The sequence below is a fragment of the Cyrtonyx montezumae genome, unplaced genomic scaffold (genome assembly GCF_038088225.1).
Source record: "Cyrtonyx montezumae isolate F1298 unplaced genomic scaffold, pur_monq_1.0 scaffold_8, whole genome shotgun sequence".
Classification (NCBI taxonomy): Eukaryota; Metazoa; Chordata; class Aves; order Galliformes; family Odontophoridae; genus Cyrtonyx; species Cyrtonyx montezumae.
Genome location: NW_027072089.1, coordinates 39,073,242 through 39,086,973, shown reverse-complemented (window position 1 = coordinate 39,086,973; position 13,732 = coordinate 39,073,242). Strand labels below are relative to the sequence as shown.

Genomic DNA, 13,732 nt, shown 5'->3' with positions numbered 1-13,732 from the left:
TGAAGTGGAAGATCCCGCTGCCGCTGCGCGCACCCATTGGTCAGAAAGCCCGCGAGAGCGCGACCACGTGACTCTGTTGGCGCGGGAGTTCTGCGCTCTGCGGAGTATAGGGTGCGGGTTTGGTGCTGCGAGAGGTGTGGGGGGGGGGGAGTTTGCCATTGTAGGGTTCAGCCGCCGCCGCCGCCGTCAGCGCTCCACTCGTGCTGTAGGATCGTTGTGGCAGCGCTATGTCGTCACCCGCCTCCACCCCCAGCCGCCGGCGCGGCAAGCGCGGGCGAGGTAGCAACCCGCCGACTCGTAAGTGCTGGGGACGCGGGGAGGGGGAATCCGGGGAGAGGGGGCGAGATCCTGACCGCGCCGTTCGTGTCCTGCAGCGCAAGATGCCCGCTCCCCTCCGTCGCAGAGGCGCCGCCCGGATGATTCCGCTTCCACCGGAGAACTGCAGCCGCTGCCCACCTCCCCCCCCGCCGAGCAGAGCCCCCGCGCTCCCGACGCCCTCTTTTCCAGTCCCCCCCAGTTCCGCCACTCAGGTGCGTTCCCTTCGGCGGCGGGAGGGGCATGTAAAGCATCAGTGTACTTCCAGACGCGGTCGTGCATTGAAGTCGCTTCCTAGAGCTTTTTTTCAGAAGGCCGCAGAAGAGAGGTGACTGCAGGGATGGGGGATGATCGTCCCACTCCTCTCTGCCCTCATGAGGCCCCATCTAGAGTACTGTGTCCGGGTCTGGGGTCCCCGGCAAAAAAAGGGATGTTGGGAGAGGATCCAGAGGAGGTTCACGAGGATGATCAGGGCCAGAGCACCACTACGAGCTCAAGGGATTTGGGCTTGTTCAGCCTGGAGAAGGCTTTGAGGAGAACTTGCTGTGGTTATTTAGTACTAGAAGGGAGCTTACAAGCAGGACAGTGACCAACTTTTTACATGCTGTAGTAGCGATGGGACAAGGGGGAATGGCTTTAAACTAAAGGGATTTGAGTTAGACATTAAGCAGAAGTTCTTTACTCTGAGGGTGGTGAGGCACTGGCACAGGCTGCCCATAAAAGCTGTGGGTGCCCCATCCCTGGATGTGCTTAAGGCCAGGCTGGGTGGAGCCCTAAGCAGTTGAGCTGGTGTGTGCCACCCCTGCCTATGGTGGAGACTGGGACTGGGTGAGCTTTAAGGTCCCTTCCAATCCAAGCCATTCTTTGATCTCTGCAAAGATGCTCAGCAGGCATGTGACACTATTGCCACTCTGGTTTTAGCAGAACACTGATCTGTAATGTAGTGTATACCAGTGCATATAATATGTTATAGCTGCTGTTCATGGCAGCACAGTTAGAAGAATGAGTCAGAAATAACACAGGCAGAACTTTAAACTTGTTTTCAGTGTGAAGTGATGGCTTGGTAGCCATGATGAAGCACTCTCTTTGCAGCTATTCCCCTGGACTTCGATATCAGCTCACCGCTGACCTATGGCACGCCCAGCTCCCGGGTGGAAGGCACCCCGCGCAGCGGCGTGCGGGGAACACCTGTCAGGCAGCGGCCAGACCTCGGCTCTGCCCGCAAGGCCAGGCAGGTGGACCTGCATTCAGATGGGGTAGGTGGATACCTCTGGTTTGTGTCTGACAGATCTTTTCAGAACAGCTTCCTGTATTTGTGTACACTTCATTTTTTTTTTTCTTTGCAGCCAGCTGAGGATCTCGTCACAGCTGAGCAGTCTCTTGGACAAAGGCTTGTTATCTGGGGAACAGATGTTAATGTAGCCTCCTGCAAAGAAAAGTTCCAGGTAAGTTAATGATTTTTTTTTAATGAAAAGCTAGTTTGTCTTGCACACATTAGTTGGACTTCATACAAACTAAGGGTGAGCACATCTCAATTGGATTCATTTTCTCCTGTCATCTTTGATATCCAGAGATTTCTTCAGCGTTTTATTGATCCAGAGGCAAAAGAGGATGAAGACGCTGGCTTGGATCTCAACCAGCCACGCTATATGCAACGACTTGAAGAGGTACTTATAACAAAATGAGATACGTGTTTGGCTTTGCTTGTTTTTCCCAGCCTTATATGCTATTGAGCTAATAATTTATTTTCAAATATTTTTGTAGATTAATATCGTTGGGGAGCCATTTCTGAATGTAAATTGTGACCATCTAAGAGCATTTGATGAAAATCTTTACAGGCAGCTCATCTGCTATCCTCAGGTGAAGTACTGCATTTCTTCACTGGCTGTTAAGGGACCTTTTCATCTTTCTGTTTATGAGTGTTTTTGTTTCAATGCAGTGTGTAATTTCTATGTTTGGTGTAATCTCTGTATTTTCCACTTCTTCATTTTAATGTCTTATTTCATAGCAGTTAAAAGGCTTTAGATCTTGTGGTAAATATCTCCTGCATAAAAAATCAGCTGTTAAACTGCAGCATACCGAGTGCTGCAACATATCTTTGGCCTTAGCAACAGTCAAATAAATAAACCTGATTTAACTGTAAGTTGTGTGTTACATAGGAAAATGCCAACTGTGTTTTGGGGTTTGTTTTGTTTTGTTTTATATCTGTGGCTGACCAGCAGCACTTTGAAATGTATTATGCAGAAATATTCTGTTAGGCTTGTGGTTTGTTAGTGCATGTTTTTTTTTTTTTTTTCTGTTCTAAGCTTAACTATTCCTACCTATTTTACACAGGAAGTTATCCCAACCTTTGACATGGCTGCCAATGAGATCTTTTTTGATCGCTATCCTGATTCCATATTAGAACATCAAATTCAAGTACGGCCATACAATGCACTGAAGACTAGGAATATGAGAAGCCTAAACCCTGAAGGTAAACTTATAAATCACTGTATCAGAAAACAACCTGAAGGATTTACATGAATGCACTGAATATTTATCTAAAGACTACTTAAAACTGGACTTGTGGTCCATCCGGACAAATGTTCTTCATTTTACCCAAGTCTGTTTCAGAATCAAATGCTGTAGAGCCCAAATGGAGAATATTTCTGTAAAGAAAATATTTCTGTCATCAGCTACCCACATTCTTATTTCTGCAAGAGTAGAAGACTATTTTGTATGAATGCTCACCTTAGATAAGTATCACAAAATAGCAATATCAAACTGGATGTCCACTACTCACCTAAAAACTAACAGGGCGTGAATCTTTGAAGTTTATTTTGAATTTACTGTGATGCAATTACATAACTCTGTATTTTGTAGACATTGATCAACTTATCACCATCAGTGGTATGGTCATCAGGAGTTCCCAGTTAATTCCTGAGATGCAAGAAGCATTCTTTAAGTGCCAGGTCTGCGCATTCACCACAAGAGTAGAAATTGATCGTGGCAGGATTGCTGAACCATCAGTGTGCAAGAACTGTAACACAACACACAGTATGGCTCTGATTCACAACAGGTCCATGTTTTCTGACAAACAGATGGTATGTTGCACTTTGATATTGTTTCCATTTTTTGCTTCCCCTCTCTCTAATATCATCAGCAGCATGAAACTCTGGATCTTGAGAAGGAAGGTTTTGAAAACTGTTTTTCTCCCTTCTCACATATGAAAGAATTTAATGAGAATGTAAGTCCATATGTGAGGGAAGAAATACACTGAAAAGATTAAATGTTTCCAAATGGAACATTCTTTACACACGGTACACCCACTTATATCCGGACTTGATAAGCCTTGTCTGCTAAAATTTTATCCATATCAGTAATAATGAACACTTCTCATTTTCAGTGTCTCTTTTTAATAGTAATCACTTTTGCTATTTGGGAAGAGTTGTTTTGTTCTTGATCGACATTCCTACTTGAAAATGATGTAGAAAGCTGTGATAAAACAAGATCTCAAATACCTTGCGTACCATTTTTGTTTTTAGACATTAAACTTCTTTATTTGTTTTTGCTAGATCAAACTGCAGGAATCCCCTGAAGATATGCCAGCTGGACAGACACCTCATACAGTTGCACTGTTTGCTCACAATGATCTTGTTGATAAAGTTCAACCAGGTGATAGAGTTAATGTCACAGGTAAAAATTACTTTATTTGCATCTTCCTTTTTAACTGAATTGTAGTTTAATCTATGAGTACACTTGTCTGGCAGTTGAACGCTTCTTAGGGTAAATAATGTGTATGCAACAAATTCTTTGAGTTTGAAATGTAATCTAACTTGCATATTACTACCTATGTTTGCTTGTTTGTAGCTTTAGTATTTGCTATGCAAAAGGCTTCTTTCTTTCTAGATGTTTCTGTGTGTCCTCTGCAACCATAATCTGCTGTGTTCAGTCTTCTATTGGGCATTTCAGATATTTGTGAGACTTTGCTCAAAATTACATCAGCTAGGGAAACCATGAAGTGTGTAGGAAACAACTCTTAGAAGACTTTCAGTGAGTCACTGAGCAGATCCAGGTAGCATAGTTTTACAAGCAAAAATACTTACAGGAGTGAACTGTGGCAAATGCAAATGTGCTGAGTAGGACCTGATGAGATGCACTCACAAGTGCTGAAGGAGCTGGCCAGTATATTTGCATCTCCACTGAATTATGCTTGATAAGCCATGGATGCTGGGGAAGAATGCTTAGGGACTGAATGTCACACCTATGGCAAATGGGGGGACCTGGGCAACTACACTTCAGTCAATCCCATCTTGCCCCCTACATTCAGCCAACACCTTCATGGGATGCAAGTATGTGTGTTGCCAGCAGGTCAAGGAAAGTGATCCCTTCCCTTCAGCTCAACACTGATGAGGCCACACCTGAAACACTGGCTTTCCAATACACAAGAGACATGGGCATACTGGTGTGAATCCAGCGAAGGGACAAGATTTTGAGAATTGAAGAATGTTGTATGAAGAAAGGCTTAACAGTCCCAGCTATTTCAGCCTGCAGAAGGCTCAGGGTACCTTACTATATGCTTACACCTGCTGGGTTATGAAGACAGAGACAGACTCTTCACAGTGGTGCTCAGTGGCAATGCATGAGGAAATGGGCAATTCTTTTTCTTCCTGGAAATTGTAATAAAACATAAGGTGTTTTTTATTAATGTCTGGATGATCAAGCCTTGGAATGGGTTGCCCAAAAAGGCTGTAGAATCTCTGTCCTTAGAGGTGGTCAAAACATGACACAGCTGTAGTCAGTCTCCTCTAGCTGGTTCCAGTTTGAGTCCTCAGCAAGACTAGACAAATTGCAGAGGCCCTTTCTTGACAATTCTGGATTCTGTGCTTCTGAAAACGTAGGTAAGAAGGAGGCCGCATCTTAAGTAGTGTCTGCAATCAGGAGAGTGACAATGTATTGTGATACTTCAGCAACATCTTAAAAAACCACTGCCTTAAAACAGCTGCTGTACTACCAACCATTATAGATGAATTATAAAGCTATTGTTAACCTTTTTGCCAAGTGCCAAATGTAAGTGCTGACTTCAGACTTTTTTTATTCTTCTTTTTTTGGGGGGACCTGAACTTCCAAAGGCACCAAGCCTTCAGTTTTTTTCTTCAAAAAATACTCAAGCGTTTTCATTGTTGAGAACACTTTCGATGGGGACGCTGAATGTGTACTCAAAAAAGCCAAGGTGCAGACAACTTAAGTTTGTTAATTCATCTTCCAGATAACTTACTGGTAGTGGGAAGTCACAGAATCACAGAACTGTAGGGGTTGGAAGGGACCTCTAGAGATCATTGAGTCCAACCCCCCTGCCAAAGCAGCTCCCTAGCCCAGGTTGCACAGGTAGGCGTCCACGTGGGTCTTGAACGTCTCCAGGGAAGGATACTCCACCACCTCTCTGTGCAGCTGTGCCAGTTAACTGATTAAAGTCGTTAGTTCATTTTGAAAAGCTTTACTTTGCAAAGGAAAAACATAACATTTTCAGTTTTGATAGTTAACGTTTTTCTTTCTCTCTAATGCTGTTGTTAATTGCACTCAGGTATCTACAGGGCAGTCCCAGTTCGAGTTAATCCAAGGGTCAGCGTTGTAAAATCTGTCTATAAAACCCACATTGATGTCATACACTATCGCAAGACTGATTCAAAACGCCTGCACGGTGTTGACGAGGAAACAGAGCAAAAAATATTTACAGAAGAACGTGTGGAACTTCTAAAAGAGCTGTCTACCAAAGCAGACATATATGAGAGACTTTCTTCAGCATTGGCCCCAAGTATCTATGAACATGAAGACATCAAAAAGGTAAAGTGAATTCTGTATTTTGCCTGTAAAACGTTACTGAAGTGCAAGTACACTTAATTATATAGAAATGAGGCTTCAGAATCTTGAACAACAAAAAAAAAAACAACAAACAACAACACTGGATCTAGAACAGTCTTAAAGCTATGAATTTGTCAGGATAGAGCTGGTTATTACTGTGTTCAGGATGCAATCCCAGGGAAGATGTAGAAGGACAGAAGAACAGGGAAAACACCACAGTCAATAGTGGGTCTCAAGGTATAATTAAACGCTGCAGCAATCCTCTTTAAACTAGTGTATCTTTCTTCACAGATGTGTGTATTATCATAGTTTGTGGGCTACTGAAATGGCAAGTAATTTAAATTCAAGACCGTGATTTTTTCCTGAAACGGGCATACTGTCTTTTTTGTTAACTTTTTGTTACTTCCTCATCAAACTAATATGTATCAGGTGTAGGCAGCTAGGCATAAGGGGTGAGAAAAGCTAGGGGGCCCTTCTCTGAATGACATTACAAGTTCAGACTAAAATCTTCACAAAAACATCCTAAGCTTCTTTCTTTAATACTTGGAAGTGCCTGGGAACTAATAAGAGTAAGTCAATCCATGCCCTTGCTGTAAGGTTTCTGTGCTGAAACTAACTTTTGACAAAGAAAGATTTCCAGTGTTTTCTTTCTTACCAGTTATTTTAGCTGTTTTAATTCAATAGATGGTTGAATGCAACAGTTAGATTGGCTGTATTAACTATACAGGGGTTTATATTTTTACTTCAAAGATCATGTTTGGTTTTTTTGCAGGGTATTCTACTTCAGCTCTTTGGAGGATCAAGAAAGGATTTCACTCACACAGGAAGAGGCAACTTCCGTGCAGAGATCAACATTCTTCTCTGTGGTGATCCTGGCACTAGTAAATCCCAGCTGCTCCAGTATGTGTATAACCTGGTTCCTCGAGGCCAGTATACCTCTGGGAAAGGCTCAAGTGCAGTTGGTCTTACTGCATATGTGATGAAAGATCCAGAAACTCGGCAGCTGGTTCTTCAGACAGGTGCTCTAGTACTTAGCGATAATGGCATCTGCTGCATTGATGAGTTTGATAAAATGAATGAAAGCACAAGATCTGTACTTCATGAAGTAATGGAACAACAGACCCTCTCCATTGCAAAGGTAGGTGTCTGCATAAGTCCACGTTCTTTGTCCTAAGCATCAGCTCAGGGCAGATGAAGCCAAAAAGTTACCAGAACCAGAGCACTTTCCTAGTGTTGTCAGTATAGCAATCCCAAATTATGTAACGTCTCATGTACGTAAAAACACAGCTTTCCTAACATAAACTGTATTATTTCCAGATGCCTTTCTTATTGCTTCTGCAATGAATTTTTGATTATGGAGCCCATTAAATAACACTGATCTTATGAAGCTTCTGGATTCAGAACTGCTTTTTCATTTTGACAGGCTGGAATCATTTGTCAGTTGAATGCTCGTACATCTATACTAGCAGCAGCCAACCCTATAGAATCACAATGGAATCCAAAGAAGACTACTATTGAAAACATCCAGCTTCCTCACACGCTATTATCAAGGTACTGAACACCTACTTGCCTAATTTTTAAGATATTACACGTTGTGAAAAGGATTCAGTATGGTAGAATCAGAATTGAAGCTTCTGCGTCAGTGAAGAACTGCCTTTTAGTATATTCACCTTGAACAGAAGATCTGATGAGAGCTGTAGATATCTTTATTTGTTCTGGTCGTGTTTTTTTGTTGTTTCTTCCCCTTCCCCCCCTTTATCTCATGATCATACCCTAGAGGAGTTACCCTGAACCTTACAGTAGCTGATAACTCAAACAGAAGCCCAGCATGATTTTCTTAGCCCCATGTGAGTTTGAAATGAAAGTGATTAGGGACCTTGCACTAGAAGTGGTGGACTCTTAAATCTCTGTGCCTGCTCATTTTCACCCTGTGAAATTCAGTCAGGGAGGGGCAGATGTGGCCTTGGAATGTAGCTGTTATAAACAGCATTTAGTATCTACTGATGTAAACTTATGTACTATAACTGCACTTTTTGAGGAGCTTCTCCACTAATTTAAAGTGCATGAATGGTGTGCCGGATATTCTCAGAACACTGTTTACAGATGAGAATTCAATTAAGAGTCACTGACAACAACAGATGAGTACTTTAAGTAGGGGTATACTGAAGGAAACTAGGTTTGAGCACATCTCATTTCTGCTATTTATTGGAGTTGAGTTTTTGAAAATGTATGATTGGCTAGACAAAAAATACTGCTTATCATTATCTGTGATGTTATCTATTGTTTGCAAAACAATTATGAAACTTTTTTTTTAATTCAGGTTTAAACTCCAGATATTTTGTATTTATTTTATATGCACTCACATTTATATGCATATAATGAACAGCTATGCACCCTGATTGCTGCTGCTTTTTAGGGCAGTAGCTTTTACAGTGTTTGTTCTGTGTTTCTGGTTAAAACTTGCCAAGAAAAAAAATACTGTCAGCCTTGAACACAAGAACCAGATTTCATGGAACGTATAGTCTTCAAAGTGCATATGTTGAAAGCAAGTCCAAACTGCAATTTGAAGGTTGGACTTGATCTCTTCGGGTCCCTTCCGACAGCTGCAATTCTGTGAGCACCCTCAATTTACAGTAGTATCTCCTAATTCTAGTTTTGAAGTGAAAAACCATTACTATAAATTACAGGCAAGTATACACGCTAATATTAAGATTCTTATCCCATTCAGGTTTGACTTGATCTTTTTAATGCTGGACCCACGCGATGAAGCCTATGACAGACGTCTCGCTCGCCACTTAGTTTCACTGTACTATCAAAGTGAAGAAAAGCTGGAGGAGGAGTACATGGACATGGCAGTACTAAGGGACTACATTGCCTTTGCTCGCAGTTACATACATCCTAGGTTAAGTGAGGAAGCAAGCCAAGCCCTTATTGAGGTAAAGTAATTGCTGTTAAGAATGTTCCAAGCCTTAGTTGACTTCTCAAAAAGGGCAAAATGCCCAACTATTTATGTTTCCTCCCTATCAAAAACCTATAAAAATCACAAGCTTTTAAAAGGAAAAAGGATTACTATGGAAGCAATTCTGAACTGTAATCCTTAGGTTACTTCCTGAGGTGTTGGCTTGATTTTATCATGTTAGAAGCATGTGGTTTTCCACAACTGCCAGCAGTCAGGGATAATGAACAAGGGATGAAAGAGACTTGTAAATAAGGGCAGTAACAGGATTCTACTGAATGCATTAATGCCTGTCTTCTTTTCAGGCATATGTGGACATGAGGAAGATTGGAAGTGGCAGAGGAATGGTCTCTGCATATCCTCGACAGCTCGAGTCTCTGATCCGACTGGCAGAAGCCCACGCTAAGGTACGCTTTTCCGAGAAAGTTGAAATCACTGATGTAGAAGAAGCGAAACGCCTCCATCGGGAAGCTCTGAAGCAGTCTGCTACTGACCCACGGACTGGCATTGTGGACATATCCATTCTCACTACAGGTTTGTGTTTTTGTAGTGATAAAACTGAGGATGTTCGGGGGCTTTTGTTTTTAAGTGTAGCTTAATTTGTCCTCTATACCTTATTACTAAAACTTATTTTCTTGTTATAAGGAATGAGCACGACTGCTCGTAAGCGGAAAGAGGAGCTGGCTCAAGCCTTGAGGAAGCTTATCCAGACCAAGAGTAAAACACCAGCTTTGAAGTACCAGCAGCTTTTTGAGGATCTCCGAGCACAGTCTGACACAGTAAGCTTCCTGTTGTTTGCTTTTTACGTTCTCATTAACAGAAAAGTATGGTGCTTTTCTGAATCAACATCAGCTTGTCCTTAAATCACACTGTTAATTTGACTGGAAAGCCAGTTCCATCACCTAAGCTTTGATTTCTGAGTCTTTGTCACTTCAGAAGACAAGATAAAACAACTCAGCTATAGGGTTCTAGGCCAGATTTAAATTGCAGAACATATTGGAATTCACGGGGAAGGAAAGGAAACTTGATAAGACAAGTGGTAGGAAGTGAGGTATTTTGGTTGGTTTTGTTTCCCTCCATCTTTACTTGATTTACCTCTTCTCTCTAAGGCTGTCACCAAGGAGATGTTTGACGAAGCACTTCGTGCCTTGGCTGATGATGACTTCTTGACTGTGACTGGAAAAACTGTTAGACTGCTTTAAGTCATTCCTTCCTTGCAAGCCAGCTGTCAGGACATTTACTTCATCTTACGTACAGTGCTGCCAGCCTGCAAAAACTTCAAGTTTTGAGACTCTATCATATGCTATAAGTGCTACTTAATCTCTTGTGCTGATAGAGTAGCAACAGTTACGAAGGTCTTAAATGCTTTAGCTGAATAATGCTATTTACATTTGAGCAAATATAATTACTAGTACTTTACTGCTGTGTTTTTATGTTTTTTAGAACATGCTAAACCCATTGTATGCATTTCAAACTGAATTGGAAAAGTTCATCATAAATGACTCTGATAAATGCAATTTGACTTTGCTATTGATCTGTAATAAAGTTATTTCATTTAAAAGCCTACATGCATATCCTATGATAAATGCTTTTCAAGGTAGCATTTGTAACTGCTACTAGAAAGCTTAGAGTGTGAAGGAAGTTAAAAAAAAACTCATGCACTTTTTATTAATATCTTTAAGATAAAAAGTTGTGTATCTTCTGCTTAAAACTAAAGGTTCTTACTTTAATCTTTAGATACATTCTTATTCTAATAACATGTGGTATTGAGTCCTGAAATAACTATGTTATAGTACTGCAAAGCTGGAGAATCTTTGGTTTTTAGCTGGGTAGATATATATGCTCTCAGCCACTGCATATCAATCACTGCTACAGTTTAAACAGTTGAACTAACAGAAGAGTTCCCTAATTCTCAGCACTGTGCTCATCTCAACTGCTTACTTAGCTATTTCAGGGTAAAAGGACTGAAATAAGTACTCCTGTACTGTGTGCTGCTGTACCACTGCTTCCAATAGAGATTAAGTGAACTTATGTCCTTTGAAAAGGGGCACCTTACAACCAAACTTTGTTTTGCTACTGGATTGTTAACAGCAAGATGCTTCACTGTAGCTGAACTTTCCGTGATTCACTTTCAGTGAAAAGGAGCAACTTTCCTTCTATCCAAGTTAGAAATGTAATGGATAGCAGAAGCATCAGTTCAATAAAATTCCAAACTCCCTTAAATGCTGGAGTCAGATTCTCTAATGTCATCTGGTCTATGGGATTTCATTCTCTGCCATTTTATTAGCTATGTATTTTACTTCAAAAGTATCTCTCCTGCCCTCTTATTTCTCTGGTGCCTTTATTTTAGTTATCTTAGGTAAGATAAGCAGCCACTTACCTTTTGAAAATTATGGGTTGCATGATTTTCTACATACGTTATTTGATCTGTAACATACTAAAGGTTTGTGAACTGGTGTAGTATCTCCCTTTGTCAGCTGAAACAGCACTGGGACTTTTTTTTAATAATGCTTCCCAGTTTTTGAAAGGTTTTTTTTTCCCCTCTTTTAAAACATGCACAAACCAAGTCCAGAGATTCAAATATAGTACTGCATCTGGCTTAAAGCATCAATTTATTCAAGTTAAAATTGCTTGCCAGTTTGGAAACTGTTCCTTGGGAATATAAATTAAGCTGTATATCTGATTCCAAATCTAAACTGAATTGTTTACTTACAAAATGAAGTATTCTAGGAAATTGGAATAAAGGAGTAGTTCTGTATAAACCAGATTTCAGCTCCTTTAACACAAGTGCTCAGTTTTATTAAAAAAAATAAATCAGATTATTCTGTTTAATGTATTACAGCATCACTTGCAGAAAAATCCCACTAGGTGGCTCCTAAAGCTTCTATGTAGTAGTTAACAGCTCATTTTCACGGTCTGTCTACTTCATTTTAACTAGCAAGGAGAGCAAGTGCTGCTTCACAGTTAGGCAGATACAGAATGGAAATGCTTGTAAAGGGTCTTAGAGAGAAACTGATTTCCAAATCTTAAGTTCCCTTATAACCTGAAATATACAGAAAGCATAAGGAAGATGGAAATCATTTACTCAGCAAAACTGTGACTAATTTTCCATACTCTACACAATAGAATATGTCCTACATTGCTGCTTTATTTATCCTTTGCTGTTAATAGTTAAACTCATTTAAACCCAAGATTGGAATGTACAACTGAGGAAAATAGCACACTCAAAACCTGTTATTCTTAACGTTAGAAAGAACAGTCTTCTGTACATGCTACTGAAGATGTAAAAAAAAAAAAGTTATAAGCCTACTAGCAAAAATGTTCTGTAATAAACTATGGCCTCTAAAAGTGGTTTAGATGATTTACACAGGCACACTAATATTTTTCTAGCATGCAAAGCAGTCACCATTTATTCAAGGCAGGTAAAAACTAATACATGGTAAGAGACTAAAAAAACCATTGCTTGCTACCACTGCTAGGGGCTTCAAAGCAGGTACTTTATTTCCCTGCTGTCACAGATTTAAATGGAAGGTGACTTGGATCCTAGACATGACCAGTTTTGTTAGGTGCTTCAGTAGGAGCAGGTGGTGTGAAGTCCTAAGAGAGCATGACACCCATCACACCTGATATAATGTATTCCTTAAGACCCTGTTCTCAGCTTCATCAATCTTCAATCTTAAATTTGGCAGTGTAGGGTAAGACACGAATAGTACTGAACGTTATAGTTAGTCAAAATAGATGGTATATTTTAGAAGGATTATCCAGATAGTAATGAAATGATCAATAGCAAGAAAAATGCTCACCCATCTCCAAAGATCAAGGCTCACAAAAAGAAACTCTACAAGAGAGAAATCTCCAACAAGAGATCCTTCCCCAGTGGTGGTCAGCCCTTAAATGGAGTCTGGGAGAGGTGGAGTCAGACTCCACCCCTTCCGATCACACAGGTGAATTGTCTTCCTCTGTGCTCCTGTGGCTGACTCAGTGCTCGTCTCAGGTGATCAATCAGTGGTTCAGGCTGTGATTCAATGGCTCCTATACAGGCAGTCACTCTGGAATTCCAACTTTGTCTTCCTAGAATGCATTTAAACTTCCAGGATTATCACTGGAAAAGAAGAAACTGTACTGAAGGCTGTATGTCAGGGAAATGGTTCTATTCTAACTTGTGGAGTTTGTTCTGTAGCATCATTATCTTAGAGCTGCTGTGTAATTTACCATCTGGATACACACTATCAACTGAAGGAAGTTATCATTTTGCAGTTGTTTGTGTCTGACTGCAAGACCACACATGACCTTGTAAAAATACACAGAGTTTACTTAAAAAGCATAGGATTCATCATTCATGAGGTAAACTGACAGTCAGTATGGAAGCTGTCATCCAGTTTTCAGTTTGTACAGCTGCTTTACAAACACCAGCTTAAATTACTGAGTGCTCAAAACCAAAAACCCACTCATTTGAAATTGTAAGGTTTAAAGAGTACAGCCAGTCTACAGAATAAGCACAGCTAGGTTCCCTTTCTAACTGATACCTCTGGACTCACTACTCTGAAAAAGTATTTCAGTAGTCACCTAAACTGAGCAGAAGACCTATATAATTATCATTGAATATGGTGTTGATCCCTC

General features: G+C 40.7%; 1 protein-coding gene across 1 annotated transcript; it reads left to right on the top strand.

Moving 5' to 3' along the window:
* Positions 1 to 182: 182 nt before the first annotated feature.
* On the top strand, positions 183 to 10,678 carry MCM4 (minichromosome maintenance complex component 4). Its single transcript, XM_065751939.1, has 16 exons — positions 183 to 297; positions 375 to 530; positions 1,408 to 1,571; positions 1,662 to 1,760; positions 1,887 to 1,982; positions 2,080 to 2,175; positions 2,650 to 2,788; positions 3,178 to 3,398; positions 3,870 to 3,990; positions 5,879 to 6,138; positions 6,929 to 7,294; positions 7,580 to 7,707; positions 8,885 to 9,092; positions 9,418 to 9,646; positions 9,758 to 9,891; positions 10,222 to 10,678. Exons 1-16 carry the CDS (start codon positions 228 to 230, stop codon positions 10,312 to 10,314), a joined length of 2,580 nt encoding a protein of 859 aa, XP_065608011.1. The 5' UTR covers positions 183 to 227; the 3' UTR covers positions 10,315 to 10,678.
* Positions 10,679 to 13,732: the final 3,054 nt, after the last annotated feature.

What these genes read in the sequence shown, in the direction of transcription:
- MCM4 (XM_065751939.1), top strand. Translation starts at nt 228, where the DNA reads ATGTCGTCACCCGCCTCCACCCCCAGCCGCCGGCGCGGCAAGCGCGGG. An exon ending in AGCTCATCTGCTATCCTCAG is followed by an intron (nt 2,176 to 2,649) that starts GTGAAGTACTGC and finishes TATTTTACACAG; the next exon opens with GAAGTTATCCCAACCTTTGA. An exon ending in CATATCCATTCTCACTACAG is followed by an intron (nt 9,647 to 9,757) that starts GTTTGTGTTTTT and finishes TCTTGTTATAAG; the next exon opens with GAATGAGCACGACTGCTCGT.